At 49.4% G+C, this 14,290-nt stretch overlaps 1 protein-coding gene across 22 annotated transcripts in view; it reads right to left on the reverse strand.

Moving 5' to 3' along the window:
* The window catches only part of SCRIB (scribble planar cell polarity protein), a 341,713-nt gene that overhangs the window by 75,320 nt on the left and 252,103 nt on the right, over window positions 1-14,290 (reverse strand). For 15 of the 22 annotated variants that reach the window (XM_074986386.1, XM_074986382.1, XM_074986378.1 and 12 more), the window contains 4 exons: window positions 13,841-13,969; window positions 11,424-11,531; window positions 10,969-11,016; window positions 10,405-10,564 (listed from right to left, as the gene is read on the reverse strand). In XM_074986386.1, coding sequence (XP_074842487.1) covers window positions 10,405-10,564; window positions 10,969-11,016; window positions 11,424-11,531; window positions 13,841-13,969 — 445 coding nt within the window. The remainder of the gene's footprint in view (window positions 1-10,404; window positions 10,565-10,968; window positions 11,017-11,423; window positions 11,532-13,840; window positions 13,970-14,290) is intronic. The other 7 variants (XM_074986395.1, XM_074986379.1, XM_074986376.1 and 4 more) reach the window with 4 other exon arrangements.

The raw sequence follows: 14,290 nt of genomic DNA on the forward strand, positions 1-14,290 counted from the left end.
TGGTAGGACAAAGTTGGATGATGGCCGGTGGCATTGGCAATGTTGCCACTCTTGACCAACAAGTCAAACTTGCTGCTTGTTGGACTGTGATGACTGGTTATGCGTGCCTTGGTTTCTGCGGCATGTTTGTCACTGTCAAGAATGGGGCTGATTATAAGGTTTAGTAGACTGTTGAAATTGAGGCCTACAGAATCCTTATCACTGTCTCTGGTACAGGGGGTAGCGCCGCCTCCTATACGGAGGGATATACATTCCCAGAGTACATCAGATGGCTCGCGAGTCCTCACTTGACTGAAGGAACGCATCAGTACTGTCAGTGAACAACTTGTTTTTTATTGAAGGGTAGATCTTCGACTTTTGCTTGTAGCTCTTTGGGTATGGTGGAAGCATGTAGGTATGAGGCAAGCCACACAACCACAGGGATGGCCGTGGCCCTGGCCTCTTGAAGAGGAAGCCCTGCACTTATGTTCAGGCTGCTCTGGCCCATTCATGGTCTCATCAGGAGAAGGCTGAAGGACCTTATCAAATAATGTGGGGAGGGACAGCTCAATGGTTTGAGCATTAGCCTGCTAAACCCAAGACTGTGATCAGTCCTTGAGAAAGCCATTTAGGGGCCTAGGGCAAATAGATTTAAAAAAAAATCATAGAATCATAGGGATGGAAGGGACCTCAGGAAGTCATCTAGTCCAGCCCCCTGCCCAAAGCAGGATCAACCCCAACTAAGTCATCCCAGCCAGGACCTTGTCCAGCCGGGACTTAAAAACCTCAAGGGATGAAGAATCCACCACCTCTCTAGGCAACGCATTCCAATGCTTCATCACCCTCTCGGTGAAGTAGTTTCTCCAAATACCTAACCTACACCTCTCCCTCTTTAGCTTCAGACCATTACTCCTTGTTCTGCCATCTGACACCACTGAGAACAGTCGTTCACCGTCCTCTTTAGAGCTCCCCTTCAGGAAGTTTAAGGCTGCTATTAAATCACCCCTAAGTTTTCTCTTCCGTAAACTAAACAAGCCCAAATCCCTCAGCCTATCCAGACCCTTAATCATTTTTGTTGCCCTTCGCTGAACCTGCTCCAGCACATCCACATCCTTTTTATACCGGACGGCCCAAAACTGGACACAGTGTTCCAGATGTGGCCTCACCAGTACCGAATAGAGGGGAACAACGACTTCTCTAGACCAGCATGAAATGCTCCTCCTAATGCACCACAGTATGCCGTTAGCCTTCACGGCTACGAGGACACACTGTTTACTCATATGCAGCCTTTCATCCACCATAACCCCTAGGTCCCTTTCCATCGTACTGCTGCTTATCCAGTCAGTCCCCAGCCTATAACAATGCTTGGGATTCTTCCGCCCCAGGTGCAGGACCTAACACTTCTCCTTGTTGAACCACATCAGATTTCTTTTGGTTCAATCCTCCAATTTATCCAGGTCACTCTGGATTCCCTCTCTACCCTCCAATTTATCTACCTCTCCCCCTAGTTTTGTGTTATCCGCAGATTTGCTGAGGGTGCAATCCAGTCCCTCATCCAGGTAATTAATAAAGATGTTGAACAACACCGGCCCCAAAACTGAGCCTTGTGGCACTCTGCCTGAAACTGGTCACCATCCAGATATTGAGCCATTGACCACTACCCATTGGGCCTGACCGTCAAGCCAGCTTTCTATCCATCTCATAGTCCAAGGATCCAATCCATATTTCCTTAACTTATGGGCAACAATGTTGTGGAAGAATGTATCAAAACAGCCACAGAGCCTGTTACCTCATCATAGAAGCTAAAATCTATCAGGGATGGTGCTAGATCCTGCTAAGAGGGCAGGGGACTGAACTCAATGACCTCACCATGGCCCTTCCAGCTCTATGAGATATATATATATATATATATAAGATCCTCTTAGCTGCGTCTACACGTGCACGCTACTTCGAAGTAGCGGCAGTAACTTCGAAATAGCGCCCGTCACGTCTACACGTGTTGGGCGCTATTTCGAAGTTCAAATCGACGTTAGGCGGCGAGACGTCGAAGTCACTAACCCCATGAGGGGATGGGAATAGCGCCCTACTTCGACGTTCAACATCGAAGTAGGGACGTGTAGACGATCCGCGTCCCGCAACATCGAAATAGCGGGGTCCTCCATGGCGGCCATCAGCTGGGGGGTTGAGAGATACTCTCTCTCCAGCCCTTGCGGGGCTCTGTGGTCACCGTGGGCAGCAGCCCTTAGCCCAGGGCTTCTGGCTGCTGCTGCTGCAGCTGGGGGTCCGTGCTGCATATACAGGGTCTGCAACTAGTTGTTGGCTCTGTGTATCTTGCACTGTTTAATGAAAGTGTGTCTGGGAGGGGCCCTTTAAGGGAGCGACTTGCTGTTGAGTCCGCCCCGTGACCCTGTCTGCAGCTGTGCCTGGCTCCCTTATTTCGATGTGTGCTACTTTGGCGTGTAGACGTTCCCTCGCTGCGCCTATTTCGATGTTGGGCTGAGCAACGTCGAAGTTGAACATCGACGTTGCCAGCCCTGGAGGACGTGTAGACGTTATTCATCGAAATAGCCTATTTCGATGTCGCAACATCGAAATAATCTATTTCGAAGTTGGGTGCACGTGTAGACGTAGCCCTTAAGGCACATCTCACGATCATGCTGAGCCCTGGCCCTTAGTTTGGAGCAATGCTGGCATTTTGAGGCATATGACACTCTCCCAGGCAGCATATACACTCGGAATGACCATCCAAGGCAGACATGTCTTCACAGCTCCGTTCACATTTCTTCAAACCTTGTGAGTTAGGCATGGTCCAGCAATCTAAAATGGCTGGTCTTGGTGGTTATATAAGTCAAAAATGTTGTACTGTAACTTTTAAGTATAAGCTGAACAGAGAAACTTATCTACACGTTAACTACAGGTAACTGCAGAACACCACTTCGAAATCATCGAAGAACTGAGTAAGGAGAACATAAAAGGTAACAAGAACTATACATAGGAAGAAGATTTCTGAGTCTCTCAACTTCAAAACATGGAAAGGCGGTTAGCTCCGTCTGCAGTCTGGGGCGGTTGAGAGGATCTGGCTTGAGCCAGTCTGTGCATGTGATCAAAAGAGCGTGAACAGAGGGACACAGTGGCAGTGCATATGCAGACCGGTTGGATACAGCTAGAAGATTCTCCAATCTGCAGCATCGGGATGAGCCCAGCACCTACCGTGGAGCACCCCCAGGGAGATCACTTATAGAAGAACTGGGGATTACAACAGCTGACACTAGCTAACCCTAACTAAATCATCCTAGTCAGGACTTTGTCAAACCGGGAATTAAGTTTGGATATGAGGAAAATCTATTTCACTAGGAGAATGGTGAAGCACCAGAATGGGTTACCTAGGGATGTGGCAGAATCTCCATCCTTAGAGATTTTTAAGTCCCAGCTTGACAAAGTCCTGGCTGGGATGATTTAGATAGGGTTGGTCCTGCCATGGGGAACGGGCTGGACTTTATGACCTCCTGAAGTCTCTCCCAGCCCTGTGATTCTAATAGGAGCATCCTTCAGTCTACATAGACTATAGATCGCGCCCTTCGTAGTTCCATTTGGAATCATCATTTGCAGCATCTACTGACTGTGAAGGCCCACACGAGAGTGACAGTCCTTGCTGCATCTGTTGCATGTGTAATGGGTGTCTGGCAGGTCCTTACTGTGCTTTCTGTGGGCTCACTTCTCCTCTGCTAGCTGTCTGATCCTCATCTCACCCTTCTGAAGGCCCTTGTGTAGTTCCTGCCTCCATCTGCTGTGATCATCTGCCAGCTCCTCCCAGCTGTCCTGCTTGATGTCTACCTCCCTGAGGTCTCTCTTGCAAACATCTTTGTAGCACAACTGGGGGTGTCCGGGAGGTCTTTTGCCAGAGGCTAGCTCGCCACACAGGATGTCTTTCGGGATCCTTCCATCACTCATCCTGTGGATGTGGCCAAGCCAGCGGAGCCGCCGCTGCCTGTGGAGGGTGTGCATGGTTGGGATTCCAGCTTGCTCAAGGACGGCGGTGTTGGACACTCTGTCCTTCCATGATATTCCAAGGATGCACCTGAGGCAGCGCGAGTGGAAGACGTTCAGACTCTTTTCCTGGTGGACGTACAGGGTCCAAGACTGGCTGCCGTAAAGAAGGGTGCTGAGGATGCAGGCTCTGTAGACTTGCATTTTGGTGTGAGTGTACAGCTTGTTGTTATTCCACACTCTCTCGCTGAGTCTGGACAGAGTTGTGGCTGCTTTTCCGATCCTCCTATTTAGCTCAGACTCCAATGGCAGGGTGTCAGTGATGGTGGACCCGACGTAAATGAACTCGTGGACGACCTCTAACGTGTAGTTGTCAATGCTGATTGATGGAGGTTCAGCAATGTCCTAAGCAAGCACATTTGTCTTCTTTAGGCTGATGGAAAGTCCGAAGTCCTTGCACGCTTTGGAGAACCGATCCAGCAGTTTCTGAAGCTGGTCTTCTGTGTGTGACACGACAGCAGCGTCATCTGCGAACAGCATATCTCTGATGAGGACTTCGCGCACCTTAGATTTAGCTTTCAGCCTTGCAAGATTAAACAGTTTCCCATCAGATCTTGTGTGTAAAAAGATGCCCTCTATTGAAGATCCAAAGGCATGATTCAGGAGGAGTGTGAAGGAGATCCCGAACAATGTCGGAGTGAGGACGCATCCTTGTTTGACGCTGCTCCTGATACTGAAAACATGCGATAATGTGCCGTCATATTGGATGGTTCCTCTCCTGTCTTTGTGGAAAGACTGGATCCTCTTGAGTAACCGTGGTGGACAGCCTATCTTGTGGAGCAGTTTGAACAGTCCATCCCTGCTGACCAAGCCGAAGGCTTTGGTCAGGTCGATGAAGGCAATATAGAGTGGCTTCCTCTGCTCCCTGCATTTCTCCTGCAGCTGCCTCGGAGAGAAGACCATGTCAACAGTAGATCTCTCTGCGCGGAATCCGCACTGTGATTCGGGATACACCCTCTCAGCAATCTTCTGGAGTCTGCCGAGGATGACGCGAGTGAACAGTTTACCAGTGATGCTTAGGAGGGAGATTCCACAGTAATTGTTGCAGTCACTTCTGTCTCCTTTGTTGTTATACAAGGTTACAATGTTAGCGTCGTGCATGTCCTGTGGAACCTCTCCCTCTCTCCAGCACACGCACAGTAGCTCATATAGGGGTTCCAGGAGAGTGTCCGTGGCACACTTGATTACCTCTGGTGGTATACCATCCTGGCGCAGGGCCTTTCCTACTGCAATGCTGTTGGTGGCTTTCTTCAGTTCATCCACAGTTGGTTCCTGGTTCAGTTCGTCCATTACTGGCAGGAGCTCGACTGCATCGAGGGCTGTATCAACCACAATGTTCTCGCGTCAGTACAGCTCGGAGTAGTGCTCAACCCAGCGCTCCGTCTGTTTGGCTTTGTCAGTGATGACTTCACCAGATTTGGATTTCAGAGGTGCCATCTTGTTCTGGGTGGGTCCTAATGCCTTCTTGATGCCCTCGTACATTCCCCTGAGATTACCAAAGTCAGCACTGGTCTGGATGCTGCTGCATAGCTCGAGCCAGTAGCTGTTGGCACAGCGCCTGGCCGTCTGCTGTACTGTTTTTCTGGCCGCTCTGAGTGCTTGCAGGGTACTCTGGCTCGGCAAGCGTTTGTACTCCAGGAGTGAAGCGCGCTTCTTTTTGATGGCTGGAATCACCTCATCGGAGTTAGCGTCGAACCAGTCATTTGTGTTTCTAGCTCTGCTTCCAAACACCGACAACGCCGTGTTGTAAATTGTATCCCTCAGACGCTGCCATCTGGATGCCGCATCGGCACCCCCAGGGCTGCTGCGCAGATTCTCGTCGAGGGTATCTCTGAACTTTTCGGCTCTCTCTGAGTTTGTTGTCTTTCTGGCATCAATGTGGGGCCTTCCAGTTGGTTTAGAGTGGTGCAGCTTCTTGGGAATCACCTTGAGTTTGGAGCAAACTAGAGAGTGATCTGTATTGCAGTCGGCACTATGATAGCTGCGCGTCAGAAGGATGTTTCTGAGGTTATCATGTCTAGTGATAACCACATCTAGCTGATGCCAGCGTTTCGAGCCTGGGGGTCTCCATGACACTCTCTGTTGTGGCTTGGTTTGGAAAAATGTGTTTGTGATGCACAGATGGTGGTACGTGCAAAGTTCAAGAAGACGCTGTCCATTTTCATTCATTTTTCCCACACCGAAGTGGCCTAAGCAGGAAGGCCATGAGTCATGATTGGCTCCAACTCTCGCATTGAAGTCACTCAAAATGTACAGTTGTTTGCAAGCAGGTATTTGCACTATGGCAGCACTAAACACGTCATAGAACTTGTCTTTTACTTCCAGTACGGCGTACAGGGTTGGAGCGTAAGCGCCGATCAGGCGGACAGGACTGGCGGAAGTTTGAAGTATGACCTGAAGGAGTCTTTCTGATATGCCCATGACTAATTCCACTATTTGCAGAAGGGTGTTTCTGATGGCAAAGCCAACACCATGCTCCCTGGGTTCATCTTGGGCTTTACCCTGCCAGAAAAAGATGTAGTCCTTTTCCTTTAGAGATCCCAAATCTGCGAGTAGCGTCTCTTGCAGAGCAGCAATGTCAACTTGGAGCCTCTTCAGTTCCTCATTGATGACAGTGGTCTTTCGGGTATCGCTGATGTCCTGAAGATCTTCAGTCAAACTGGTCAGCATGGTCCGCACATTCCAGCAAGCAAGCTTAAAACTTTGATGGTTTCCTTTTCTTGTTGATTTTCTTATTGGTTTGCCTGGTGCTCAAATTTCAGTTACTTGTCAGGTTTGGGAACCTTAAGCCTCACGCACCGAGTGAGGCAGGTGAACTGTGGCAGGACAGTACCCTTCTCGCTGGGGGCTGCCCAGCTTGAGGTTGGTGGTGACTGCCAGTGAGATGTGACGATCTCTCCCACCGTCGAAGGCAACCCCTGGAGCTCGTTCTCTACGCGAATCGAGCAAGAGCTTATAACCGGTATCTGTTACCTCCCGTGTTGGTTCAATGCTGTTAAGCGATGCTGGAGTACCTCTCCAGGCGCAAGCCTGGGCAATTTTTTGGGACCCTGGGCTGCCCAGATGCCAGTGTCCCCCTCTCGGCTTTACTGATATAGTCCAAAGGAGAGGATAACCTCTACATCTGGTACCAGCTCAGCTGCAGAAGTTGCTGGGTCAATGCCAGAAGTTGGCACAGAACCGCCTTAGGACTCCCCTCTGGATTTTCTGTCAGGGTTTACTCCCTTAGCCTTGCTCCTTCCCAGGATAACCCACAAGGCAGGGGGGCATGGAGAATGTGGATAATGATCCCCCTACCTCTTGCACCTCCCTGGCACCATATGTCCCCAAAGCTCCCTGTGGCCTGACAACCTCCTCACCTGCCCAGGACCCTCCTCCCCACCTCTCTGCCTTCCATCAGGTACCATTCCTCCCCCCCCCCAGATCCCCCCTCTGCACCCCCTTGTTCCCCCACCTCACCACACTGCCCCCTATCAGCTCTCATCGCCCCCACGTCCCCCTTCCCCCGGCCTCTCCGCACCTGGACGCACGCTGCTGCAGCCCCACGTCCTCCAGGAAGGTGCCGATCTTGCGGCCCAGCCACACCCTGGGTCTCCACCAAAGCTACCAACTCTTCTTCTGGCTGCGGCTGCCCCCGAAGCCCCACGGAGCTGCAGCGGGACGCGCATGCAGGGATCGCAGGACTGGGACTGGAAGCCCAGGTAATCTGAGCTGGACGTGCCACCATCAACCTCCGTGGGTGCCACCATCCGCACAGACGTACCACATGCACCCAAACCACATGCCAACCACCGACACCCCTCGGTCTTGCCCCCGGCCCTCCACACTCCCCGAAGCCCACTTGCGTCTCGCTGCCCATGCTGCACCCTGAGGGCAGCGGGTCCCTCAGCTCCAGCCAGCAGTTGGGAACGCTGACGCCATAACCATCTTGCCACCCCTTACCCCTGCAGAAGTTACTAGCTCCCTCTCAGGTCCCCCTCTAAACTCACCTCTCAAAACTCCCTCCTGTTAGCAACCACCCTGTTTGCAAGCTCCCTGGTCGCTTGCCAGCAGGGTTTAAAAAGCTCTGGCCTTCCTGAGAGCCCTTCTCTCTGACTACCGCTCAGCCAATCGGCACGCAGAGTTTAGATTTCAAACCTAAACCTAATCAAGGCTAACAGCTTCCAACTGCCAGCCTGAGCACACGGCCTTTCAAACAAACAGACAGCTCAGCACTCCAAACACCAAACAGACAAACCCAGGTCCAGAACCCCCAAACCCAGACCCTGTGATTCTATGATTTCAAGAAGGTAGATTTTAGCAAACTCAAGTTGCTGGAAGATATGGTCCCATCGGAAGCAAGTTTAAAAGGAAAACAATTGAAGAAAGTTGGCAGTTTTTCAAAGGGACATTATTAAGGGCAGAAGAGCAAACTATTCTACTGAGTAGAAAAGATGTCTGGTTGTCAGTCGGCATCAAGTGGAGTCCTCCAAGGGTCAGTTCTGGGGCTGGTTTTGTTCAACATCTTTATTAATGACATGGAAGGCAGATAGATTGAGCCCTCAGCAAGTTTACAGATGACACTAAATTAGGGGAAGAGGTAGATACACTGGACGGTAGGGATAGAGTCCAGACCAAACCAGACAAATTGGAGGATAGGGCCAAAGGAAATCTGATAAGGATGCAACAAGAGTAAGTATGGAGTCTTGCACTTGGGTCAGATACACTGATACAACACTGATATAGGTTGGTGAGCAACCGTTTAAGCTGCGGTTTAGCAGAAAAGGACCTGGGGATTACAGTGGATGAGAAGCTGCATATAAGTTAACAGTGTGCCCTTGTAGCCGAGGCGGCTATTGGCACACTGGGGTGCATTAGTAGGAACACAGTGATCACTAATAATCTAGGGAAGTGATTATTTCCCTTTGGCACTCGTGAGGCCACCTCTGGAGTACTGTGTCCAATTCTGGGTCCCGTATTACAGAAACGACATGTACACATTGGAGAGAGTCTAGTGGATGCAACAAAAATTATTAGGGGGCTTGAGTACATGAATCATGAGGAGAGCCTGTGGAATTTGAGTTTATTCAGTCTACAGAAGAGAACAGTGAGGGGCACTTTATAGCAGCCTTCAACTAACAGAAGAGGGGTTCCAAAGAGCATACAGTGGTGTTCTCATTGGTTAAAGATGAGAAAATGAGGAGCAGAGGTTTCAAGTGGTAGTGAGAGAGGTTTAAGTTGAATATTAGAAAAAAATTATTTCACCAGGAGAGTGGTGAAGCACTGGAATGGATTACCTAGGGAGGTGGTGGAATCTCAATCCCCACAGGTGTTTAAATCATGGATTAACAAAGGCCTGGCTGGGATGATTTCGTTGTGTTTACTCTTGCTTTTATCAGGGGATTGGACCTGATGGCCTCCTGAGTTTTCTTCTAACCCCATGATTCTATGATTGCCAGGAATATCTTGATGGATGATACTACCAGGCCTTGCTGTGTCAAGTGTAGCAGAAACAATGAGAAGTCCTGTGGCACCTTATAAACTAACAGATATTTTGGAGCATAAGCTTTCATGGGCAAAGACCCGCTTCATCAGATGCCATGTAGTGGAATCTGACTACATGGCATCTGATGAAGCCCCAGTGGCTCATCAGCCATGAAAAGATCCTGCCCCATGTCCAATCCCCATCAGACAAGTGCCTATGCCTACCTTACCCTTGCCCTTATCTCATGTTCGGTCTCTTCAGGCATTTGCTCTGTGCCCACTACATGGCATCTGATGAAGCGGGTCTTTGCCCACGAAAGCTTATGCTCCAGAATATATTAGTCTATAAGGTGCCACAGGACTTTTTGTTGTTTTTATGGACACAGACTAACATGGCTACCTTTCTGACACAAGTGTAGTAGGTAGTTTAGGATAAGCGGTATATGTGCCTTTATCAGAGGTATGCAGCTCTGTGAGCATCAGACTACAAACCTTTCCCACTTAGCCAAGGAGGTGTCCTGGTAGAGTTTCCTGCTATCAGGTAAGATCTCTTAACAGGCTCAGAGCACATGAGCTCCACGGGTTTTAGTCATGAAGCCTCCAAACTGTGAACTGGAGGCACTGAAGGTCGGGGTAATTAAGACAACTGTGGTTTTGGGTTCTGGAACAGCCTTTCAGTAGGAGCAGGAGGGCAAACAGCCCAACAGCTTGTAAGGTGGAACCTGATAAGTTTATGAACAGGATGATGGGACAGGGTGGCCTATAACAGTAGTCTATGGGACTCAATGACGGTCCCTTCCAGCCCCATATTTAACAGGCAGGATCTCCCCCTCTCAGAAAGCCAACAGGTGGGGGACAGATCCCCCACGGACCATCAAAAAGAAACTCAAAGCCCCAGCACTGATTCCCTCGCACCTTCCTCCTCCTTCATTTTCTTCAGGTCATCCTCTCCAACCAGGGAGACACGCTTGGGGGGCTTCTCCACATGCTGCTGCTTCACTTCCATCTCAAAGTACTTTTGTCTCTCACGAAAGGATCGCTGCTCTGGACTGTGCGGTTCCCCAGGTGACAGCACCTGAAATAGCCCCAGCAGCTCATCAGCCATTAAAAGATCCTGCCCCATGTCCAATCCCCATCAGACAAGTGCCTATGCCTACCTTACCCTTGCCCTTATCTCATGTTCGGTCTCTTCAGGCATTTGCTCTGTGCCCACCTTCTCTCAGTCCCCATACCTAATCCTTCAGAGTATATGGCTCATGTCTGCCTTCACCAGGTCCCTACCCCATATCCAGTCCCAGCAAACACAGACCACATGTCTGCACTCATCAGGTCCATATCTCATCTCTGTACCGACTCTCTGATTTGCCCCAGATGGAAACTTTGCCTCCTATGTATCTGCACTGGGATCCTGTTCTCATCCCCCAAAGTCCATGACCAGGACACCCACCTCCAATTTCATTTCCAACCACTGAAACTCACCTCAGGAGAAGCTTTAGGTTTCTCAATGCTTGTTTGACCATGCATCTCCTGAGGGGGGGGGGAGAAAAAAAGGGAAGCTTCTGAGAGAGGGGCTATCTTTGCTTTACCCATGAAACAGAACAGAACCTCCTGAGCCCATTTTCATTCCTGATCAGTGTTCACTGTCAGCTCTGAGTCTGGGCAGCTGCCTAGAAGAGAGGCAAATGCTGTCCAGCTAATATAGCACAGTGCCCATGGCTGCTCACTGTCAGCAGCATGAGTTTCAATGGTGGTGCACATCTGCACATGCCTCAGAGCACATAACAAAATTTATTCTGCGCATGGATGGAAAAAATTAGAGGGAACCTAGTTCCTGACCACCTGTGATGCTGCTGGTATTTTTATTGTCCTTGCCCCACACCCCCACAGTCTATGCAGCCAGGTCATCATTCCTGTGCTTCCTCTACCTTACTTGCCTGTGACTCGAGGAGAGGGTGTGACAGGGGCACTGCCGCAAAGGTCTTGTATGCCTGCTTGACATTGGCTGGGATATCCTCAGGAGAGGAGGGTGAATGGGGATGCAGCTGCAGAGACAGGAACAGAATAGTTCAGTTAATCAGAGTTGCGATAAAGAAGAGGACAGGAAAACAAATAGCTCCCATTGTGTTCTGAACACTGGAGCTGGGGAGCATCAGAGTCCCCTTACTGGGCAGAGGTGGGAGTAGCTACCATGCACCATGGCTTCCCTAAAGGTGAGCATATTAAACTGCCGGCTCTCTGTCCCCAACAGGCCAGTGCCAATGCTTCCGCTGGTGGCAAAACCTCCTGTGTTCAGTGAGGGTTTCACAGGTGGTAGTGCTGCTGTCAAGGTCCTCAGCGATTTTGACTCAGCCATACCTGCTTATGGGCTCTTTGAGCAGCTATATACTGGGCTCCAGCTCCTGAGTCTGGATTTTAGGTTATCTCCAAGTATGGAACAGAACGTGGCCTTGGGTCTGGTGCTAGTCCAGTTAGCTCTGTAAGTCCAGTTAGCTCTGTAAGGCCTGTCCAGCTCCATCTGTATTTCAGTGCAGTACTGAGTTCCTACTTAAACCAGCATTAGGACATGTGCCCACTTTCCCCACTTAGCATCTTTGCTAAGGTATTGATGGAAAAAAAAATGAGAAGATACAAGAGAACTTCATATTCCCTACAACTTGTCTGCTCTCCTCCTTTCACCACTTCTCCATCCCACCTCACACAAACCTGCTTTGTCCCAGTTCTCACACTGCTCACAAAACAACCACACTCCAATTCCCTAGCATAAAAATCACCTGTGATCCCTTCCTCTTCTGTCACCTCCTTTCACCCCTTCACAGCTAGTGAATGTACTACTTACAACCACTGCCTCGACCTCCTGCCCCCAGCCTCACCCTTGCCTCCCTCTGATCTGGCTTCTCCCCTCTTCCCTGAAAAGGGAGCACATCTACTCATGTTCTTTAAGCTGCATGTCTTTAAACCAACTCCTCTGTTTTTAGTCCTTTCCTTCCTGTAAGGGAAGTGGCCCCCTGCTCAGGGCCTCATGACGATGGGGGCAAGAGGATTCCTCACTGGTGGTTACATAACATCTCCTTTTCAATTCCACACTTGAATCTTCCCTCTGCTCTTGCTCCCTCAGTCTCTTTGATTGTATTTACTCAGTCTTGCTTGTTTGCTCTTTGCTCTAATTGATTATGTCTATTCTTGCATGGTTGCCTTTCCATCTGCTCAGAAAGAACAACAGTCTGCCAAGCTTGGAAAGGGATTTTAAAATATCTGAAACACTTGGACTCTGGTTCTTCAGCCTCTGTTTCACTTGGGCCCAGGCCAGTTATCTATCCAATTTATAACGAAACTCTGAGAACACTGGGTCTCTTTCTTGGCCTATGTCCATGCTGCAAGTGGACAAGTATTCTTGCGCAGCAATTCTTACCAAGGCATAGAAACCCTACACCTGTGTTTCCAATGTCCTGGACTCAGAAATCTACAGGGATCTTTCTGTGCCTGACTTCGATGATATCTTGCAGAAACTGCCAATGTGCCAGTCAGCAGTGGTGCAGTGTTCCCCAGCGATGGGGGCAGAGTCACACAGCGAGGTAACAGTGATGAACTTGGTGTCTGAGAGATAATGTGGGAACACAGGCTCTGAAGGGCTTTATGTATCAAGTGAAAGCATCATCCTATAGGTAGGATCTGACCAAATTCGTGGCCATGAAGAACACATCATGGGCCATGAAATATGGTCCAGAATCTCTCAAATTGAGAGTATAAATTACAATTACAGCACTGAAATTTCAGATTTAAAGGACCTTTGAAATCATGGAATTTATTGTTTTTGAAATCCTCTGACTGTGAGATTGACCAAAACGAATGGTTAATTTGGTACGGCGCTGCTTACAGGCAAATGAAAGTATGAGTCTATCTGCAATGGGGATTTCAGCCACTGGTGCAGCTGCACTGATGCAAATCCTGGCACAGACAAGCAAAGCCAACAGGTAACACTGTGCTGCTCACCTCTGCTTGAAGACAGAGTATGCTGCACTAGTGCATATCAGGGTTCTGTGTCTCTCTGTTGGAGTTCTCACCAGAATAGCAACACTGATGCCTAGCCAACGATAATGGTAATGAAGGCAAATTCCAGTATAGGCAAGATCAGGAAGCACCTAACACTCCAATGACTTTCCACTGCAGCAGAAAGCTCTTACAGGTACCAGAGAGGATTGGTTGTTATTTGGGCCCATAATGGGCAAATTCCTTTTAAACCAAATGGGCATTACTGGAAAGTGTGTATAGCTTGCTTCCCAGAAAGCATAGCACAACAACCACCTGGAACAGGCTGTCTTAGCTCAGTGAGAAGGAACAACAGGCCACTTACAGAGTTCGGGACACTGGAGCATGACTCAGCTTGCTGGAAAGGGTTGGGGCTGTCCCTGCCCTCCACACTAGGTGGGGCAGCATTTTGTCGCACCCAGGAGAGAGGTTGAATGACGCCTGGCTTAGTCTGCTTGTGCCCACACCACACAATAAGGAAAGGACAGAGTAATGGACAAGAGACAGAAAAGAGAGACAATAAAAGTTAGAGCAGAAAAACATCCATAGTATGCAAAAGACAGGGTCAGATCCCATCTCAAATGCTTCAGTGCAGATCCTCAGCCACACTGCTGACCCAATGACAGGTAGCTGGCTGCGAACAGGATAAAGGCACCATTATCAATAGCCCCCATTCTTTTGCAGGATGGAGAGAAAGAAGCTATCAAACACAAGCCAGTAAACCAGGATCACGATCTGCAGAAATAGACAAGCAATAAGACAATGGCAGGACCCA

Source organism: Carettochelys insculpta, chromosome 2 (genome assembly GCF_033958435.1).
Source record: "Carettochelys insculpta isolate YL-2023 chromosome 2, ASM3395843v1, whole genome shotgun sequence".
NCBI classification, from domain to species: Eukaryota; Metazoa; Chordata; order Testudines; family Carettochelyidae; genus Carettochelys; species Carettochelys insculpta.